Source organism: Antechinus flavipes, chromosome 6, assembly GCF_016432865.1.
Source record: "Antechinus flavipes isolate AdamAnt ecotype Samford, QLD, Australia chromosome 6, AdamAnt_v2, whole genome shotgun sequence".
Classification (NCBI taxonomy): domain Eukaryota; kingdom Metazoa; phylum Chordata; class Mammalia; order Dasyuromorphia; family Dasyuridae; genus Antechinus; species Antechinus flavipes.
In genome coordinates this window covers 34,187,915-34,210,657 of record NC_067403.1, presented here as the reverse complement: position 1 = coordinate 34,210,657, position 22,743 = coordinate 34,187,915, and the positions used below count along the sequence as shown (strand labels likewise).

Sequence of the window (22,743 nt, the reverse complement as noted above, 5' to 3'; positions counted from 1 at the left end):
TGATATTAGCCACTAGATATGTGATTTTTGTTTTATTATTTTCCCCCTCTAAGATAATTCAAAGTAAAATTCTTCCTCTTTCTTTTCTATTAAGACCCAATCTCCATTTAAGAATAGATGTGCCCCCTCTTTTTCAGCTTCTAGATATTTATAATCAATCATCCAATAAAATTGTCTTTCCCATTTTAAAGCAAATTATTATAATTTTGATATATGTACATATAATGTTGAAGAGGTCCCTTTAAGTCAACTCAGTAAATCTAATACTTCTTTTAACTGTCAGAAAAAAAAAAAAACAATCATATTCTCCTGGCTTTTAGTTTCTATATTTTTTAGTAAATGTATGATTATAAAAGTGAGGTTTATTTTTTAAAATTAATTTGCAAAAGTCTTCAATCTAATTTATTCATCACACACACACATTTCACTTCATGGAATACTTCTTGTTTCATAATTCTCTCTGCAAAGATCATAATTCAATTGATTTGGAATAAATTAAATATGGAACTTGGGTGACATGCAAGATCATATAGCTAATGAGTTTACAACATAGAGTGCAAACTAAACTCTTCTTACATCACAGCCCTACATTCTACCTCTGCCATTTTACTTCTAAAGTCCTGAATAATTCTCTTTCTCTTTTAAACACAGAGATGGGAAAGAATATTGGTCAATATGTGTGAATATCACCAGGAGCTTTTTTTCCAGTAACAATAAATTCTGGGTTTTTGAAGTTTGTTTGCTTTTCCCAAGCTTTTAACATCTTTTCCTTTTTTAGCCACATTTGAAGGGAATTGATTCCTCAATCTCATTACAGAGTTGTTACCTCTAGTCTGGATCTTTTCTCTGTAGGTCACCTGTCAAGTCCATTTGAGAGATTTCTGTGTTTGTTTTCTTTTGTGTCATTTCTACTTCTTTAAGAAAAAAAAAAAAAAAAAACATAGCACTGCCACATTTGAATCCAAATTTTCTATGTATATTGTAGTTGATGGAGAAAATTATTTCACAGATATTTTCCTATTTTCACATAATGAACAATTGAAGAAAACAAGAATGTATTAGTCCAAAGACAACAAAGGTTATCCAAATATTAATGCTCTTTTAGTATTTGAAGACTTGTTATGCAGAAATAGAATTAGGCTTACTCTTTTTATTTTTTTCTCTCATGGGACCAGAACTAGCACTGGTGAGTTAGAGATTTCAGCTCCACAGAAGAAAGGATATCCTAATAGCTGTCTAGCATTAAGATGAGTTGACTTGAAGCAAACAACTCCTGTCATTAGATGCATTCAAGCAGATCCTAGACTATCTCTTGTCAGGAAGATTGGAATAGCGGTTTCTACATTAAATAAGTATTGAAATAAATCACCTACAGGGTCTCTTTTCAATTGCACTGTTCTACAAATCCAATCCATGCAACAATTGCATTCTTAAATGTTCTCATTTTGATTTTTAATTTTGATCTTCCCTTCTATCTCAATTTTTTCCTCTTCCTTCCAACCTTTCATTTTTCTCCTTGATTCTTTCCATTTCTTCCTTTCTTTGCTTTCCTTCCCATTATCAGGTTGGATAAGTTTGTAAGTTAGGCTATAGAACTGACAGTAAGTTGAAAGATGTTGTATGATTCCGGAACTAAAGTTTATTTTCATGGCCTAAAAGCCTAATTTTAATTAAATCATAATAATTGAATAATATTATGTCATTATTTTGAATTCTGTCTTTTTACCTTGCAAAGCTGATCATATCTGTGACTATTTTTGGTGCTATTATTTTTCAGTGAGACCCACAATAATTGAAACTGATGTTTATGTTAACAGCATTGGACCTGTTGATCCAATCAATATGGTAAGTCACAAATTAATATTAACAGTGAGAAAAAGCTTTCAACGAAAGCATTCTTGAGTGAAGATTGTAAAGTAACAGATTGTTAATTAAATGTTGTCTTGCCTTGGGATGTTATAATTAATTGCAAGGAAAAACAACTAAGTAAAGTTCTTTTTTATAGATGTTTTCAGTCTCTCGATTATAAAAGAAAAGTCAAAGATCGCTACATTGATTTGAATGAACATCTTTTTGTAAAAAAAAAAATCATTTTCTCCCCATTTACATGGTAAAACAATTTTTAACATTTAAAAGAAAGTTTTGAGTTTCAAATTCAATCTTTCTGTCACTCTTTCCCCTACCCACAGAGGGCAACAATCTGATCATGTAAAACATTTCCATGTTAGCTATTTTGTACACATAGATTTGAATCTAAAAAGTGAAAAAAAAAAGGAAGAAAGAAATTGAAAATTACTGTTTCAGTCTGTATTTGTTAAATAAGTATTTATAGCTGGAAGGAACCTGAGTGATTATCTAGTCTAACATAATCATCTTCCTGGCAACATCATGGAGGTGTGGATGTGTACATGTTCATGTGTATGTACATGACTGTGTACATGTGTGTGCTGAATCTTTGTTTATGCATGTATTTGTTTTTAAAACAAAAACAATTTGCTTAATATCAAAAGGAAAAGAAAATCAATGATGTCCAATTATCTATCATTAAAGACTAGAGATAGAAGGAATGGTCTAAAATGGAAAGGAAGAAAAAATCTCTACTACTGGAATGTGTGTGTGTGTGTGTTTGTGTGTGGAGAGAGAGAGAAAGAGAGAGAGAGAGAGAGAGAGAAGAGAGAGAGAGAGAGAGAGAGAGAGCGCGCTAAAAAGAAAGATGAGAGAGCTAAAAAAGAAAGATAAGATTCATTTGCATTTTAGACATCCATAGGTATGATGCCATTTTCAAATATATTTTATTGTTACTATATTTCTGATTGTTCCCAAGCAAATTTTTGAAGGAGACAAAATTAACCTTCAGTATTCCCATCTTCTCTGTGTTTGATGATTTAAATTATGTAATTTCCATTTCTTTTCCCTTTCTTAGATGGGGTACTGACTGTTTTTGATTAAATTGTTTCAAAATACTTACCTACTACTGTAATACTGAAAATGTGACATCCATCAAGGTGATGTTATCCCTAAAAATAAAAATAAAGGGAAAACTGAAAGAGGCCATCAGTTAATTCAAAGACATTAGGGTTTAACAGGGAGCTATAATACTTGAGCCCATTTCATGTTAAGGTCTTATTGAAATAATCCCAGACTCCCTGAAATCTTTATAAAGCATTTTGCAAAAATATGCAAATATTATTATTATTTACACACATTTTCATCACACAGTATTTTCATAGACTACTATGATAACAGTTGTAGTCTTTTACACTATATAAATGACTATATAATCTACAACTTTATAAGACTGGTTCAGGCAGCCCTATGGTATTTGTGGAAGAATAATTAAATCATTATAGACAAATGGTCTAGTACTAACTACTAGTATGTCACTCTCCACATAATAGGTGAAATACTTGTTTAACTGGAATGGAAATTGGAAAATGGAATTTTCCAAGAGGCTTGATTCTTAAGATAATGACAGCAATGTTATCTTATTTGTTTGGTCATTATATTCTTTCTATGAAAGGATTGCATTTCAATCTGAGTTTCTGTGGTTAATGTGTTTAGATTATATATATTTAATAAGATTGATAGTAATTACACAAATTTATAACTGTTATCAATTAATGGGGTAACTAGTCCATATATTTTTAATGTGTAACTAATTTTATTAAAAATTGTACTATATCACAGAACACAAATATCTCTCTCTATTTTCAAGGTAAATATTATTCTAATGTTTTATATTGGGCACAGAAATGAGAAATTATAAATGTTTCTCTTATGACTATGCATAAAATACCACCGTGACTAATATTATATTTAATAGGTAATAGAAAAAAGAAATCCTTTTATATTTTTCTTCAAATTCCCAACTATAACATTGTTTTAACTAATACCACCATTCCTAGTCACTCTCAATAAACCCAGTTATTTTCTATTCTTCTCTATGTCCTGTACATATCGTCCATTATTCAGCCATACTGTAGTGTTTTTGAATTGGCTCTTTGTTTCTGAAGTCTGAGCTCAGACCTTCTTTTGAATGCACTGGATGGTATTTTATTTTTATCTTTATCTTCTTGGTCCATCAATATCCCCACATTCCACCCTTTGTTCTTGCCTTTTCCAAAGTATGCATTTGATGTCTTGGGTTTATAATGATGGCCAGTGCCTGTAAAGATTAATTTGAATATGTGATTATTTCTGTGATTGATGACTGACATCTTTGATGTCTTACTCACCTTGCTAAACCTAACCCATATGTGTGTATGTGCATGTGTGTGTTTGAATATATGCATATAAGTGCATACATTTATACTCTGTTTAAACATATATTTATACACATATGTATATTTACATAGGCACATACATATGGGTGCTTGTTCAAGAATAAAAATAATTTAATAATTATTTGAATAATATAATAATAGTTTAATTATTTGATGATTTAATCTGAAGTCACGAATTTTCCCAGTGAACCTAAGTACATATCGAAGTTCATAATTGCTATAGAATATCCCTCCAGATTATCCCACTGGCAGCTAAAACTTATCCAGACTAACATAATTATCTTTCATCTTTCTCCCTAAACCTTCTCCTCATGACCTCCCTTTTTCTGTCTGTGACATCATCAATATCCACCTAGTTCCCCCTCAAGATTTTAACTTTAAGTTATCTTATGACTAATTTATATTTGTTTCACCTCTATAACATTGGTGTTTTCTTCGTTCACATTCCTTTTTCTCTACCGAGGTCCTCATCACCACTTCTTGTAATGATTACAAATATTTCTACTCATATTTTCCTTTAGTTTTCCTGTTTCTACTAGTTATCTTACCTACGCCATCCTTCATAAGAGTTTCAGAATAATCTTATTATATATAAATCTCATTATGCCAGTCCTCCTCTCTTCTGTTAAAGACTTTAATAGGTCCCTGTTTCCTACTCCCCTCTATACACTCTTTGATCTAATTAGACTGGCCCAGATGATGTTCCTTGAACATCTTATCTTCCATTCCTATGTCTTGTCACTAACCATCTTTCAAGCCCAAAATTCTCTCCCTACTAACTTTATCTTTTAGTTTCCTTCATCCCAACTTTCCTGGCTCCCAACCACCCTCTGCAATTGGTCTGAGCCTTGTCTTATTAGATTTCCTTCTAACTTTTCTGTGTATTTCTTGTATGTAATTGAAACTACCTAATATGTTTACATACAATTGTATTAGACCTGTCTGTGGTATATTACCCTTCCTTATTTGCCTATAAGCTCCTTAAGGAAACTGGGCTAGATCTTAACTAAAATTTATATCACAATTTTGATCTGATTATGGCAGGCAGGTAATTTTGAATGTTTTTGTTTGTGATTTTAATTGGCATAAAATGAAAGGATAGCATTTCTTTTTCACTTTAATTTGAGCTAGTTCTTGAATTTCTACAGAATTGCATAAGAACTAATGGAGAGAACAATGGGGCTAGGATGGAAAGAGAAATGCAACTGAAACACTGAATTGTCAATTCCGAGGTTGTTAAAATGCTATTTACATTTGGTTAACTCCAGTGCAGATCAAATGTGATTTTGTAGCTGTCTAGTCAGGTTATATGTAGTTGTGGGAAAAAACTAGTTAGATCAAGTGGAAAGAATCCTTCCCCAAGAGACAACAAACCTGGATCATACATCTGGCTCTGACACTAAATGATGCCATGACTGTTTTCAAATCTACATAACTTCTTAGTGGTTCTATTTTCTTATCTGTAAAGTGGATTGCTGGGATAGTTAAAAGTAAATTTAATCTCTAACTAACTCTTATTCTATGATTCCCTTTGCTTATTTCATAGTTTTCTTCCATGAATATCTTGAATGAGTACGGGAAACCATTCAGAAGCATATATGTGGAAAGGTCTTGCTTTTCCTATTAGAAAAATAATGTGTCTAAAACATAGATTTATTTTAATTTTATGATAGTATTTTTTGTTAATTAGCAGATGCTGGCCTTTATTCAATTTTAGTTCGTAATCCACTTCTCTAAACTTCCTTCATCTTCTTTCAAGCTTTTGTTTCTCAGTAATTATAATACACTATATTTATGGACTACTGAATACTTTTAAAGCTGTTACATGCATTAGCCAATGGACAGTAGAGTCCTTTAATACTAAAAAGATGGTGGTTGATTTTTTAAAGATTAAAAATCATTTATAATGCTAACGGAACTTTGACAGGAATAAGTGTAGATCACTTTTGTGTTTTAAGTTTTGCAAAACACTCATAACCCTCAGAGTAAGTTTATGTAGCTATTACTATTCCAAATTAACAGAGACAAAACTGGGTCTGAGAGAGATTAAGTGATGGTCAGAGAGATAATATGTATCTAAGAGAGAATTTGAATCTAAGTCTCCCAACTGCAATCTCAGCATCCTATCCACTATGTCACTTTGTCCTACATGTGACTTTCAGGAAGTTTCAAAACTTACAATACCAGATGAAAGCATTAGCCAGTTGAATTTCTTTCCCTCTAGGGAAAATTTCTACTTATTCTTCAAATTCTACACTTATCATTAATTAAAGATAATTTTTTAAAATCTAATTAATTAAAATGCAATTAAAGATAAACAGTAAAATTAAAGTAGCATGGAAATGTCATCAATTTTTTACAGATTATTTTAATGCCTCCCATAGGCAATTAATGGGAACCAAAAAGCATAGACGATCATATAACTATCACGTTATGATCAAATAAGAATTTAATTTCAGTAATATGAAATTTTGCTAAGATCAGACATTAGGGTCAATGATTAACCAAATCCTAAAGTACCTCAAGCTATTTTAGAATTAGAGGCTTCTTACAGCCTTTCCATGTTATTGTCATTAAGAGATTTAACAAAGATTATAAAAATTGATATATCTACTCAAGAGATTCTAAAATAATTGACTTAACTATTTCTTATGGAAAAAGACAATTTAGCTAATTATAGAAAGAGTGAGGTATAATTATGTGAATTTTGTCTTAGATACTGTGTAAGTCTGGACAAATCACTTAATTTCTTTCAGTCTCAGTTTCTTTATCTATAAAATGGGAACAAGACCTACAGATTTTAAAAGATAATATTGTTGGAGGAATAATCAAATGAGATGATGTATACAAAATTTATTCCTAGCCTTAATGTTTCCCAATACATATTTTATAGAAACATCTGTGAAACTTGGGCCAATATATCTTTGAAGAACCAATATGTGTAATATGTACAATATGTTATATGTTACAATAGCCTTGGGATATAGTGATACCCCATAGTAGATAGCTTTCTTACACAAGGAATTCTTCCTGGGGTAATAACTCATATTCATGGCTTACAAATAACTTTCATTCCTCCCACAAATGTTTTTTTCTCTTCTAATTACTACTACCTGGTTCAAAGTATGGGTCAATAATATTCCCACGCAAGTGATTGTATAATTCAAAGAACCTGAAGCTCTGGGTAATGTAGTTACTCAGTTCTAGGGGTAATCTAGTTCTAGGGGAGTTGTAACAACATAAACTTGGATTTGCAGCCCTAGAATTTTCAAATCAGTGGCATTTACTATGGTTCTTCAAGGCTTACTGACAAGCAGACAATCAGCCCTGGCTGAAAGATTTCAATTTTGCAAATAGGATGATATGACAGAGAATGGATCTTCATTCATAAAAAAATAATAGAAGAAAATAGATTAGATACCTGCATACATACATGTGTATATTAGATAGTTCCTCTATTATTAGCCTTTTGCCAAGTCTAAGTTCAAATCCTACTTTCTACAAGAAGCCCTTCTGGATTCTCCTTGATATTAATGAAATCCCTTTGAGTTGATCTCCAATTGTACAAGATTATTTTCCTCCGGAGCTCCTTGAACGCAGTATTGCTTTTGCCTTTCATTGTATCTCTAGCACTTAAAAGGATTTCTACTCCTCCCTCTCTGTTTTGGGACTCAGGAATATTTTGTTTCTCTGCAATGTTCTATTAAAATGCAAATGTGTTGGAGGAAGGTGATAGGGAGATATTTAAAGCCTTACTTCATATTATTTTTATCATTATCATTATAATTTGGTATTTCTACCTTGCCTACCATGGGTCAAGTAGAATACTAAATGCATTACAAATATCTACCAAAATCTAACTCTCTTAAAAATACTGAGAAGTTGTTACTTTTATTACCTACATTTTGTGATTGAGAAAATTAGAGGTACTGAGACCTGCATTTCTGGGAGTCTAATGGCTAGTAAACTTCTGAAGCCTAATTTGAACTCAGGTTTTCCTAGCTCTAGCCCCAGTTCTCTATTCACTCTCACACTTAACTGGCTCTAACAAGGTGTATAAATAGATAGATGGATAGATAGATAAATGGGTAGATGAATAAATGATGGATGTATGGATGGATAGATAGGCAAGCAGTCTTTCAGAGACAGACAGACAGACAAAGAGAGACAGACGGAGAAGTCAGAGAATAAAGGCAGAAACAGAGAGAAAGACAAAGAGGGAGAGTGAGAAAGAGATAGAGAGGGAGAGAGAAAAATGGGAGTTTAAAGAGGGAACAAGAGAGAGGGGGAAGGAAGAGAAAGGGAGGTAAGAAAGAGACAGTGAGAAAAGTGAGAAAAACAGATACACACAGAGAATGAGAGAGAGAGAGAGAGAGAGAGAGAGAGAGAGAGAGAGAGAGAGAGAGAGAGAAGAGAGAGAGAACTTTTTAGTGTTGACTATATGTCAGGCTATATAGATCATCAAAATACAAAGAAATAAGTTTTGTAAATATTAGTAGACTGGAAGCTCATTATGATTTCACAATGTGATAGGATAGTCAAGAATAAATAAAGGTAGCTATAATTATTAGCTTAAGGTCCAATGTTAGCAAGCCAATGATTTCATTATAATTTTTATTGGACAGATATTATCTAGAATCTGTGGTCAGTTCTGGGGCCCATATTTGAGAAAAGGATTTACAAGGTTAAAGAGTGCGTGGGGCAAGAAAATCAGGATGGTTTAATGTCTGAAAGATCATGTATTATGAGGATAGATTGAAAGAACTAGTAACGATCATCTTTCAAAAAAGAATACTTAGAAGAGTCCATACTAGTTATCGTCTAATTTTTTGAAAAATGATTTATTGCTTAACATTTTCCTAGTTGGCAGACAAGGGACAGTGAGTACCAATTTCACAGAGGCTAATTTGGTGTTACTTTGAAGAGCAGATGAACTTTTTAATAAGGAGAGCAATGTTAAAATAGAAAAGTATGCTTTAGGTTTCCTCATTATTATAGGTCTTACAGGAAAAAACTTGATAACTTCTTGGTAAATATTTGGGAAGGGTAAATTTTCTTTCAAGTACAGATTGGGGTAGATGAATAATGAGATCTTTTTAACTCAGGAAGTCTTGATTTCTATGTTTCTCTGAGATTGGATGGCAACTAAAGGAGGAAAAATGTGTACCTAGAGGCATGGGTATATGGGCAATGGAGGCCAGGGATGGGGAATTGAAGACAAATTTTGTCTACTTTGTACTCTTTTTTTTCTAATGACTGACCCTGTTCCTGCATATAACATTAAAAATAAATTCATTCCCGGGCCAGTGATACTATAACACCATTCCCCTGCATAAAACATTTAAAACTTGGTCACATGAAAATTTAAAGAAATGTCAAATAAGATTGGTGTTTTAGTAAGTGTTCCATGAAAGTACACATTTTCAAGGCCTGTTATACTCTTATTTATATTACTTTCTGCTTAAAGCCATTCAGTTCCATATTAAACTCATAAGTTTTGTAGATTAATTGAATGTTTTTAATGTAGCATTTTGATTTCCTTCATGGTGAATTTAAACTGATATCTTTACTTTGGTAATTAAATGAATTTTTGGGATGCAGCCATTTTTGAATGAGGAAAATATGTCTGGTATTGGAAATAATTTTCAAACTATTGTAATAATGTAAATTGTGTAGTAATCCTGGGAGTTTTTTTACTTTAAAGAAACACACATCAAGAACTATGTTTGTGGATTTAGAAGTCAACTTAGTCATGTACAAGCATGATATGAACACTCCTCAAAGGAATGCATATGTTACCCTTCTAATAGCCCAATGAAAGCATTTTATGATTGAAAACACCTTAATTTTCTGCATGAGGAAGATGGATAGTGGTGCATTTTTCCCATAAGATTTTAATAATATAAATAAATACAAACATCAGACCATGCAATGTAGACTCTACTGCCAATTTTTTTTTTTTTCAGATAGAGCTTTATCAAGCTTCAATAGTCAGTCTAATTGAGCCAACAAGGATTGCACTTTTGAATATATCACAGATACACAGAACTATCTGGACAAACTTCTTTTGAAATGTAATCTAGCTATATTTAGACAAGTTCAGAAATTATAAAGGTCATATCCAAAGATGTAAAATGCATAGTTTTTGGTGGCTCACATTAGATTGTCATATATCGCAAACTTCTATGGGTAGAGATTTTTTCTGTGTTGATTACAGAAAGTTTTAAAAGTAAATAAGTGGGATTATTAATATGTAACATGCTTTTGTGCTTTGGTCTCATGTAAGTATTTAAATTTATATGATTAACATTTCATAGTACTATGCATATTGAAAAGGCATGATAAATAATTTCAACTTTGTAAAAATTGTTTCCTTAATTAAGTATAATACAGTTTTACCTCTAAATGTTGGGAAACTGATATGATCCGAACCTATATCTAAGGGTAACTTGAAATCAACTAATTATAGCTATAAGAAATGCCAAAGGAGTATAAGCTCCATTTGCCACCTTCATTCCTCTGGACAAAGAACATGAGCATAGTTTTATGGTGGTGAAGGTGGTAGTTTTTTGGGTATATGTAATTTATTCAGTGAGATATCCATTTAAGCATTTTTGTTTGTTTGTTTTGTGTTGCATTGTGTTATATTTTGGTCCAGAAGTGTAATTTCAACGGGCTAGCTAATTCAGATGTTTAACTCTTAAGTAGTTTTAAGACACCTTTCTCATTCTGTGTTGCAAGTAGAAGGTGTGCTAAGCCTTATCTTTTATACTAGTCAGAATATGTCAGGTATATGACAGTCACTCCAGATCTTAGATTTACCTCTTTTATTGGTATTTCAACCAATAGCAGAGAGGTTATAAAGTGAACCAAACAGCATATATCTGCTATTCACTTATAAAACATGTAGTGGTCATTCTGTTTTCCATCAGCTTTTTAATCAGTGAAGCTGATGAGATACATCAAGTCAGGAAGGTGAGGAGTCATATGGAATTAATTCAGAAGGTCAAACCATCTCCAAAGTAAAGGAGAAAGCTTTATTGTAAAGTTTTAACAGATGGGCAAAAGTTTTTAATGAACTAGTAATTAACAAGAAAAAGGTGAGACCTTTTATGGGAAAGGACTCCAAAGAAGGTGAGCTAATTATGTTATTATGAATGACAGTTAACTGGTGGTCCTGGCTTCACTCCATCAATGGGACTTTCTTGATTCTATAGATTGGCATTTTCATAAATCAGACCAGTGATTAAAGCTCTTATTTCAGGTCCCCATGTGACATTTTAAAAGATTCTAGAGACATCGTTTTTGGGTAATCATTTTATCAATAAAGCAAGAAGCTTATTAATAAAAGGAGGGTAATTTGGCCATTTCTCTTAGACCAAAGAGAATCATGCTGGACTCACAGTTTATATAACCTTCCAAAAAATAGATGCATCAAACAATTTTCAAATCTAATTGATTAATATGATTGGAGGTGGGCTTTATTAAAATGAAGGACTGCTTGGATAGGCAAAGTTATTATTGCTTCTCCTTAATTCTCAAAGAGGATCATCATCATGGAGGTGATGTCATGACATGCAAATCAGTTGTTTTTAAGTGAGGATGGACTAAGCAAAGTTACCAGCTTCACTTTCTCCTCCAGATCCATCTGGGTCTATGGCAAGATATAGATCCTGAAGCCTGGAGATGGCCCTAGGTGCAGAGGAAAAAGTTGGCCTTTTTAAGCTAAGGTCTTTAACTGGTTTCATTTTGACTAAGATAAAGACCATTCAGGGATTAAGGCTAATAATTGTGGCAAAGAATTGTATCTTTTATCTAGTCTAAACCCTTAGGGTTTCTGGCTTTAACTGAAACCATTTGCTATTTGCATCTACTCTGAGTGGATTAAATCCCAAACAATAACCAGGTAGGGTTTGGCTTGAGATCTGTAATTGGTCAGTCTCTGGAGCTGGAGGGATTTGACTTTGTCTTAGTCTTTAAGAAAGAAATCTAACCAGTAAATCCCAACATATCTTGAGAGGGTCCAGTATTTAAAATAAATAAATGAACGTTTAAAAATTGTATTCCTTTGTACAGAGTACTTGCAAGTAAGGTTATGATGCATTTTTACCAAGTAGTATATAGAACTTATCATTGGCCAGTAGAAAAGTAAAATATTTTATAGCCTAACTAGTTTATTCATTTTTGTTGATTGTGTTGAGATTGGGCTCTTCCACTGTCATATGGGGCTAATCACAAGAATTTCTTGAAAATAGTAGAAATTAATCTAACTAGATATAGTTAATATAGATATATAGATGTAATATATACATATATATGTATATATTATTATGTCCTCAGAATGGTTGGGCAGTATGAGGCAAGAAGCCCCAAGGATTTCGTATTAGGGGGGAAGGTGAGATTTTATCCTGATTTTTACTTTTTATTTGTTTTATTTATTATATATTTTTGGATCAGTTCTATTCGGTCTTTCACTCAAACAGAGATGCTTTTCTAGATCAACTCATTTTATTTCTTGGAGGCTCAGAATAATGACAAATGTTAGGTGTGCTTTCAACTACACATGATCTCAGTCCTGCTTCTCCCATATCTAACACACCTAGTCCACTTTAACACTGATTACCTGCAAAATAAAGTAGGGAATAATGAGATCCTTTCTTGAACTAAATGGCTAAGCATTCAAATTCTACTACAGAGTATGACTCCATTGGAGTCATATGATCAATGATGGCCCAACGTTGTGTGCTCACAACAAAGAAGGGCTCATGGTCTCTGAGCAAAGCAGAATTGCAGAAACTCAAAAGAAACATGATTTGGGCAGATTTAGAGATATGTCCAAACTCACTAAGGTATCATTGGTGGATGGATTGAACCATTCTAGAGAGCAGGCTAAAACTATGCCCAAAGGGCTATAAAATTGTGCATTCTTTGTGACCCAGCAATTCCATTACTGGGTCTGTATCCCAAGGAAATCATAAAGGAGGAAAAAGGATCCTCATGTGCAAAAGGGTTTGTATTAGTTCTTTTTGTGGGAGCAAGGAATTGGAAAATGAATAGATGCCCAACAATTAGGGGATGGCTGACGAAGCTGTAGTATATGAAAATAATGAAATATTATTTTTCTATTAAAAATGATGAACAAATTAATTTTAGAAAGACCTAGAGAGATTTATATGAACTGATGCTGAGTAAAACAAGTAGAACCTGGAACATCTTGTACTCAATAACAACAGGAATGTGTCATGATTGACTACGAAACACTTGGTTCTTCTTAGTGATTCCAAGCAATCCCAATAGACTTTGGACAGAAAATGCCATCTGCATCCAGGAAAAAAAAAAAAAAATTAAGGAGACGGAATGTAAATCAACACATGCTATGTTCACTTTTTTTTTTTCTATTTTTAAAAATCTCTTCCATGATTTTCCTTTTGCTCTATTTTGCTCTCCCACCATGATTCATAAAATAATGTATATTAAAAAATAAAAAAAAGAGATATGTCCATCCTAAAGGTTCATGTGGATTATCTGTACTCTGCCTGTAATTGAAGTTGAACAAGTTGAAGCAATTTCCCACCCACCCTAAAAAGGAGAAAATGCTATCTAAATAAATCTCAGGACAAGCCCCATTTGGTCGGTGTTTGGGTATTGATTGACTCAGATTGAATGGAAATAGCAGTCATTTCTGTTTTGGCCACAAACCCCAAAGGCTTTCCTCTTTCAGATTTATTTATTTAGATTTATTTTTGTTGGGGAAGGGGGAACTAGGTGAAAGAGGAGATTCTTTGCCTCAATAGGTCCCTAACCTTAATCACTGAATGAGTAAAAATTTAGCCAAACTGAAAGGTCATAGACCTTAGTTTAAAAAGGCTAAGATTTCTCATATTATACAGAGCCATTTCCAGCCTTCTGGATCTACATCCTGCCATTGGACCTAGATGGCTCTGGAAGGGAAAGTGAGGCAGGCCTCTCCCTGATAACATGATGATCTTTGAGAACAAAGGATAAACAACCTAATTATTTAATCTCTCTGCCAAGGAAGCTAGCAAGAAGAAAGGCCCAAACTACTAAAAACAATGATATTTTGCCAATATCATTTTCTCCATTCAAAATCCATCCTATTAAAAAGAAACACTACTCCCTCCCTTGGGCCTTTTTCGTTAGCATATAACTTGACTTGCTCTTGTGCCACTTGCCCTCAGAGCTTTTTGTGGATGAGACAGAGATGCTGAATTTGCAACTGTCAACAAGGTATATTAGAAAGTTCTTTGCTGCTCTGATTTTCAGGCAGAGAGTGCTTCAGTTCAATGAAGCACTACATTATCTTTCTGTCTACTAGTCTTTAATATTCTCCTATCACAATATCTTTATTCACAAAATTCAGCCTGTTTTTTTTTAAATTTTTAATCAAACTGATCTCCACATCTGTAATAAGCATGTTTTACTTACCCCTTATTTTTACCCATTGACATCTTTTCTATCTTAGTTTACATGCCATTTTCTTCCATTGAATATATTTTAGTCTTTTATGGAGGACATAATTTCTTCAGATTCCCCTTTCTCTCCCCATTCCACACAATCTATTCTGTATAACTTCATGAAATATGTATTGTATTTATAGTAAACTTGTATTTCTAATTTTGTACAGTTATCTGCATCCTCCCATTATCTTAATTATGAAAACTACAAGCTTCTCTAGGGTAGCAACTCTGTTTTTTTTTTTTTTTCTTTTAGTTCCTGGCACAAAGTAGACCCTTTAGAAATATTTATTGAATTGAGCATAATTTGGACGTAGAATTAAAAAAAAAAATTTCAAGATTGGAAATTCTGTGCTATTTAACAAAAGATTAAAAATTAGGAGTAGCAACCATATTCTATTTTGCAAAACAAAGTTATTAAATTAGAATCTGTTAAAATTTTAAGAATGGTTAACAATAGAAAATATAGAAGTAATGGAAATTTTTCTTTGCAAATACTTAAAGGTGGATTTGTTATTATTGATGTGGACTTAATTTCTTTCCCCTATCTGGAAAAAGCAAATCTGGCTATTAAACAAAACCAACTCCCAGACTATCTGGTTTGTATAGAGTGACTTTTAAGAATGGAACTCTTTATCATCTTCCACTGTCTATCACTCAAACTTCTGGGCATCATTAAACAATCTTTGAGATATTGATTAGCATAGCTTTTAGACAGGTCTAGGGTCTGCCAGGTGTATTTCATCTGGTCCTTCCTTATCCCTGCCTCTGAGCTTTTTCTTTCCTGGCATTTCCTTTCCTCCCCTGAAAAACCCCCAAGGTTGTATTTTCCCTCTAAAAGATAGGGCCATGATGATCTTGGCTAAGTCTGTTTCAGGACTAAGCTCACTGTGATGTACACTTTCTCTCCTCATAATGTCTTTCCTTTCATGACATCTTCCTCCTTATTTTAGCTAACTGGTTAATCTGCTGAACACCTCTATGGATTTAGACCACCAGTCAATGGCATACACAGGTCTCATGGCAATGCCCTTAATAGATTCTTTCAAACTCTTTTCCTTGGTAACTTTATTGCTCTCCTAACTCTATTTCACATTTTCTACCCCTGGTGCCTATTTTACCTCTTATTTTGTCTTTAATCTCTTCTCCTATATAAACTTATATTTTGGCAAAGAGAATGGCCACTGAATTTTCACATGTTTATTTCCAACTAGGAATTGCGACATCAATTATTGTTATAGTTCATGCAGTATACATTTAATATACACCTACTAGGGGCCAGGAGCTGTATTAAGCAGTGTGGGTCAAAGCAATTCAATTTCCTTTCTTAGAGGCAGTTAGGTGACCCAGTGGAGAAATTGCTGGATCTAGAGCCAGGAAAGCCTGAGTTCATACTTGATCAAAGACACTTTTTAGTTTTATGACCTGGGAAAGAGACTATGTCTGCTTCAATTTCTTAGATTATAAAACAAGTATAAAATAACATCTACTTCCTGAAGTAGTTGTGAAGAGCATACAAAATCATATTTATAAATCAGCCACCATAGTGTTGGGCACATAGTTTTTTGTTTTTGTTTTTTCTTCTCCCCTTAAAATTTGGTTAAGAAAAAATAAGATCCAAAAGTAATGCACTATAAAAAGAACTGCAGTATAAAAGAAAATTGCTAACATAGAAAATAATACATCTAAGTCTTTCAACATAGATTGAGATATCAAAAGATATAATTTCTTTATGTAAATATGTTAAATATATTAAAACATATTAAACATATTAAAATATGTCATGAGTGCATGAATGATACAGTATCTTAAATGGCATCCACATTGAGTTTATCCCCAGACACTGAGAACCTTGAAATGTTTTTGCATAGACTTAAAGTTAATATGAATTAGGGCAGAGACAGATAGGCAGAGACAAAGACAAAGACAGAGTCAGTGTCAGAGACAGACACACACATACTCGTGCACATGCATACACAAACAGAAATGGAAACATAGACATACTGGGGGTCTCCTGATATCACAGGAACTAGAGTTTCTGGAAGAAAATTCCACGTACTTTAGGAGACCATGATCTGCCAACAGGAAGCTTTCATGTAGTAGAAAGGACCCTGGATTTATAATACAAAGACCAGAATTTGAATCCTATGTTACCACTTCCTTCCTCTGACAACAGGAAATTCATATAGCCTAAAGAACTCATTTTCTGAGTCTCATTTTCCTCACTATCAACTCTCCCTCCCCCCCGCCCCAAAGACTGTGAGGATTAAATGGAGCAATTCATAAAATAGTTCTTCCCCCACAAAAAAGTACATACTAATTAAAAAAACTTATACAATTATTGTTAATAGCTTAATGATCTTTATTATTACTATCATTGTCATCATCATCGTTGCTGTGTTCTAGGCACTGGTAAAGAATACATGGCACAGCCACACTTTATCAGTGTAAATGAAGAACCAGAATCTGAGGAAAATTGACACAATCCATCCTGTAAGATCTTTTCCTGCCAGGGAAGCAATTTCTACCTCTTGAATAATAAACAGAATAGTATATACATTGAGTATAACCAGCTAGATCTTACTGGAATATGAAATTGATAGTAAATTATCTTTGGGGGAACAGAATGAAGGAATTATGTTAATACCAGAATCAAGTGAGTGAAGGAGGGTGAGAAGCTATGGGAGGGGGAGTGTGTGATGGGGGGAAAAGTCAGTGTGGTATATTTGTAACAAAGCAGATTGCTGCAATAGATAAAGTAAATGAGAATGGTGTGAGTGGGATTGCTTCTTGCTTCATCAGCTTCAGATGAAGAAATCCTTAATGTACATTTGAATTGAATTACATAAAGGCTAAGGGGAAAAAAAGCAATCCTATTTTGTTATCACAAGAGGTGGTCCCTCAGTAGATGCACTACATATGTACAGTTCCGATTACTGAATTTCTTGTGCCTTATAAAATGATCATGTCTGAATATGATAATTTTTTTCATGAAAAACCTTAGTGTCATTCTTATCAACATAACTGCTGCACTGGGTTGTGCATTTTAATTTAAAAATATATTCTCTCAACTACTTTCTGAAGTCTGGACACAAGTCACTATTATTTGGACAAATTAATTTAATCCAATATTAAGTTTTTGGCAAGGGACAAATAATAGGTCTAAAATTCACTGATAAGTGAATATTGATTTGGTTAAAAATAAAAATAATTCAATCAGATTAGATACTTAATATGTTCCTTGTTTTATGCCTTTCTTCTGTGTGTATGGGTGTATTTGTGTAGGGGTGTGTGTGTGTGTGTGTGTGTTTAGGGAAAAGGATAAAAAGTAGACCTGAGATTTCATTAGTTTAGTAAACTCAAAGATGAAGAACAAGCTTCCTTTAATGAGTTAGTTTAGCTTGGTACCTCCCTTACAACTTGTTTTAAAAGTGGCTTATGCCCTTGAGAGCTTGAAGGATTTGCTCATGATTATGAAACCAGTATTTATATGATAGGGGTGGGAGGAGAGGAGAATGAGACCTCTGCAACCCAGCTTATCCTCATTCCAAAGTCACCTATCTAGTATACAATATTGCTATTCATACATACAGACATAGTACATATAGTTATTTGTAAATAAATCATTTCTCTACTACACATACTTAGATAAGAAGTAACATGGCTGGCTGGATATAGAGGTGACTTTGGGATCAAGAACACTGATGTTGATGTGATCTCTATTTAAATATAAAACATACTGGACTGGTAAAGCTGGACAAAGTATTTTAACACCTTAGAGCCCTAGATCTGCTGTTTAAGTGTGTTAGATAAGTATAAATCCAAGATTAGATTCAAGTAAATTAAGGGCTTTAATCCTGGTATTATCATATGCCTTCTAGATTACTTTAGATAATTCACTTCACTTTCCATGAAATTGTAGAGATTTCAACTAAGTCCTCTCCACTCCCCATCCCTTTTTAATCTTATTTTGGTTTGTTGTTTTCCTTCATGCTCAAGGAGGAACACAATGATATCACTGTATTAGAGTGTGTTAGTGTGTCTATGACTGATCAGACCAATATGCGCTCAGAATGCTCCGTCCCAGGTCAGACACAAATAGTCCCTATGAACATTTGAGATAACTTCTCTAACTTTGTGCATCTCACTTTTCTTCTGAGTTACTTCAATTCTGCTTTGCCCATAGAACACAGCATCTTTTCTGATGAGGGCACACCATACCGGGTGGTCCTGTGGCAATGTGTCCCCTGTCATAAATCAATTCATTCTGAGAATGTTGTTATTGCTTTCTAGTGTGAATATTTTGTGTGAGTTCTCCATTGAATAGTCTCTTAGGAAAGTGTGCCTTTGACATTCAAATGCTGTGTTCGGCCCTGTGGAGTTGCTCTTGCTGCAGTAAAGTTTGAATGCTTGGTAATTTAGTTTGAGAAAGGACCTCAGGGTTTGGTTTTTATGGTAAGAAAAATATATAATCCTGTGTAGATAGTGCAAAATGAGGTGTACAGGGAAGAAATTGGAGATAGACTTTAAAGAATGAGTAAGAGTTCATTAAGGAAAACTGGGGAATTAAGATAAGCCTGGCACAGGAAAGGGCATGGAGCAGATGTAGATGAATGAAAACAGAAGGCTTGATTAGAGGATAGTGGGTAGTCCAGTGTACTTGAGTAGTCACTTTGTGATTGAGTTGTCACTTTCATAACCTTCCTTTTTTTGGATCATTACCAGAAAAAAAAAAAAAAGGGAGGGGGGCTTATTAGTCTTATAGTCCTAAAATATAAGGTATGTAAATTATATAATTACATTACATGTAATCAGTATTATAATTATGTAATTATATGACTTTATGATTCACTGGTTTGGGTATAGCCCTTTCTGATTTTCATATAATAATTAAATATACACACACACACATATATAGGCACATGTGGTTTTTCTAAGTCAATATGTAAATCCTTACTGATTTTGATATAATAATTAAATATATAGATATGCACGTGTGGCTGTTCTAAGTCAATATGTAACTTCCAGAGATCCTTTTGCATGCTTTAGTTGACTGCAATTCTATTTGAATTTGACACCACATTTATAAAGAATATTATTGTAGTGATTTTTATGTTTATGTCTATTAGGAAAGTATCACAGAATAGCATCTCAGTGTTGTAAGAGATCCCAGAGATTAACAAATCAAAATCAAACCTTAGCATTTCATAAATACTGGCCTGACAAAGTGACCATTCAACTTTTAGTTAAAGTTTTCCAATGTGTAAAAACATACTAGGTATTAAGTTATCACATTAATGCCCTTTATACATTCTTTTAGGCACAATAACAAAACACAAGCTGTCTCTTTTCCTGTTATCGTTAATTCTTTGAAGACATAAGAGTCTCTAAGAGATACTTTAAAGAGCATTATACTTCAGTATTTAAAGAATCCATGATTTTCATAAAGTGGAATTTCCTTCCACTGATTTTCAGTGCAGCTGTTCCTGTCTTAGTAGTTTTTTCAAGTTACCTTGAGTGTGGAGGGGGTCGATTATGTGATGTAGGGTGGAGCAGTAGAGAAGGAATCACCCTTTAGTGAACCTGGTAATGAGAATCCTTAGATGACAGATTTACAACCATCACAAGGACTCTTCTTCAAGTCTTTCTAGTTAACAGAGATCCTACCAAAGCCAGCAATTTATGCCCTAGCTTTTATGAATACAGTCATCACCATGTCTTGATAAAGCATCCAAGTAGGAATTCAGTGGAGGAAGTAGGAACACAGAATATAAGGATTTTATTATCATGTTAATAAATTGTGCCTAATAAAGAAGATAACTTAATATTTTCTTCTATTACATTTGAAATTGAACAAACTAGCCTCCTTAATTCAATGAACCATTAAATAGGGAATAGTAATTTGAGTCCAAAGAATATGTCCTATTTGCAGAAATTGTCTGTGGCCAAGGCCTCTTAAAATGTACTTAACACTGTTTAAAATCATACACATTCATCATGGTTAAATATTTTCCTTTTCCTTTGTAATTATAATTATTCCTGAGAGGAAGCTTGGAGGCATAGTGAAGGTAATGTTGGGTTTGGAGTCAGGAGCACAGCATTAAAATCCCATCTCCCAGTGATACTAGTTCTGTGGTACTTAATAGGTAACATCTATAGCTCATGTAATTCCCTGGGATATACCTATTATTATATCATAACAAATTGTTTGCATTAGGTATTCCCACACTGGAAATCCCTCACACTGAAAAAAAAATAACAGATTCTTTCTATTATACCTATTTTTATTTTAGGCAATAATTTTTCCATGGAAGAGAGCTTATATTTCTTTTCTTGTATTGTGTAGTGTTTAGCCTAATTGAAGGGAAAGTTAGATAAGAATTTCTGACTTGTATAGAATTTATGTATATAAATTCATACACACATATGTGCACATACATACGTGTGATGGGGGAGTGAAATTAGTAAGTATTGAACATCTTTACTTGAAGCAAAAATAATAGCAAGTGGTAATGGAGACTTAGATTCAATAATTATCAGATAATATGCACATTAACTGCTACTAAAATTGACAAAATCTGAACATTAAATTAAACATGATCGACTGAATGAAAATCAAAGATTTCAGCCCTAAATTAACCCTCTATTTTTTTTCATGAAAAGCATTTATTTAGAATAAAAATATTTTAATTGGAAAAAGTGAAAGAATAATATTCATAATATTATTTGTAAGAACTTTGAGATATTATAATGGAATGGAAAACATTCTGCTTTAATTTATAATCTTGTAAAGATACTATTGAATGCAAAATATATTAGACCAGGATCTCAAACTGGATTCACTGTGATATTTGTTTGTTTGTTTATGTTGTTGCCTTAATGTTGATAACTATTTCAGTATAGTTTTTTCTTTGTAATGTTTTAAATATAGTATGTATAATTTGTAAATATTATTTCTGGGAACCTACATGCTTAAAGAGATTTTAAGGGGTCCACAACTCAAAATGGATAATAATCCTAGGTTCTTGGCAAGTTAAAAAGATCTAATAAGCTTCAGTCAAAAATTAATCAATAAATATTGATTAAGTGCCTACTATGTGCCAGGCACTATACTAGGCATTGAGGATATTGACCTTATTGAGTTAGCTTACAACTTGGCAGAAGAGCTTGATATCCATAGAATTTAAAGAAATGCAAGATATAACTATCAAATAAAAAAAAAAGAACTTAACACACCCTTATATTTTTGGTTTTCTTTTCAGGAATATACCATAGATATCATTTTTGCCCAAACTTGGTTTGATAGTCGCTTAAAATTTAATAGCACGATGAAAGTCTTGATGCTTAACAGCAACATGGTTGGAAAAATTTGGATCCCTGATACTTTCTTCAGAAACTCAAGAAAATCAGATGCTCACTGGATAACAACTCCCAATAGACTGCTTCGAATATGGAGTGATGGAAGAGTTCTCTATACCTTAAGGTAATATTTTTTGTTGTTATTTTAATTTGGAAAAAATATTTACCTTAATCCTTTTTATCCATAGTAATGTTCTATAATCTATTAAATGTTTTTTTTTTTTGTTTTTTTTTTTTTAATGGCAAATGCAGAAATTATATTTCTATGTATCAGGTTTACAGACAAGTTTCTAAACATACAAGTTTCACAAAAGAAAAAGATTACATAATGTTTTTAAAATATAGTATGTATAATTTGTAAATATTATTTCTGGGAACCCACATGCTTAAAGAGATTTTAAGGGGTCCACAACTCAAAAATGGATAATAATCCTAGGTTCTTGGCAAGTTAAAAAGATCTAATAAGCTTCAGTCAAAAATTAATCAATAAATATTGATTAAGTGCCTACTATGTGCCAGGCACTATACTAGGCATTGAGGATATTGACCTTATTGAGTTAGCTTACAACTTGGCAGAAGAGCTTGATATCCATAGAATTTAAAGAAATGCAAGATATAACTATCAA

At 32.9% G+C, this 22,743-nt stretch overlaps 1 protein-coding gene across 1 annotated transcript in view; it reads left to right on the top strand.

The window, feature by feature from the left end:
- LOC127541374 (gamma-aminobutyric acid receptor subunit gamma-1-like) overlaps positions 1-22,245 on the top strand; it is a 42,810-nt gene extending 20,565 nt beyond the window's left edge. The window contains exons 3-4 of the mRNA XM_051966660.1: positions 1,778-1,845; positions 22,021-22,245. Of these exons, the coding sequence (XP_051822620.1) occupies positions 1,778-1,845; positions 22,021-22,245 (293 nt within the window). The remainder of the gene's footprint in view (positions 1-1,777; positions 1,846-22,020) is intronic.
- Positions 22,246-22,743: the final 498 nt, after the last annotated feature.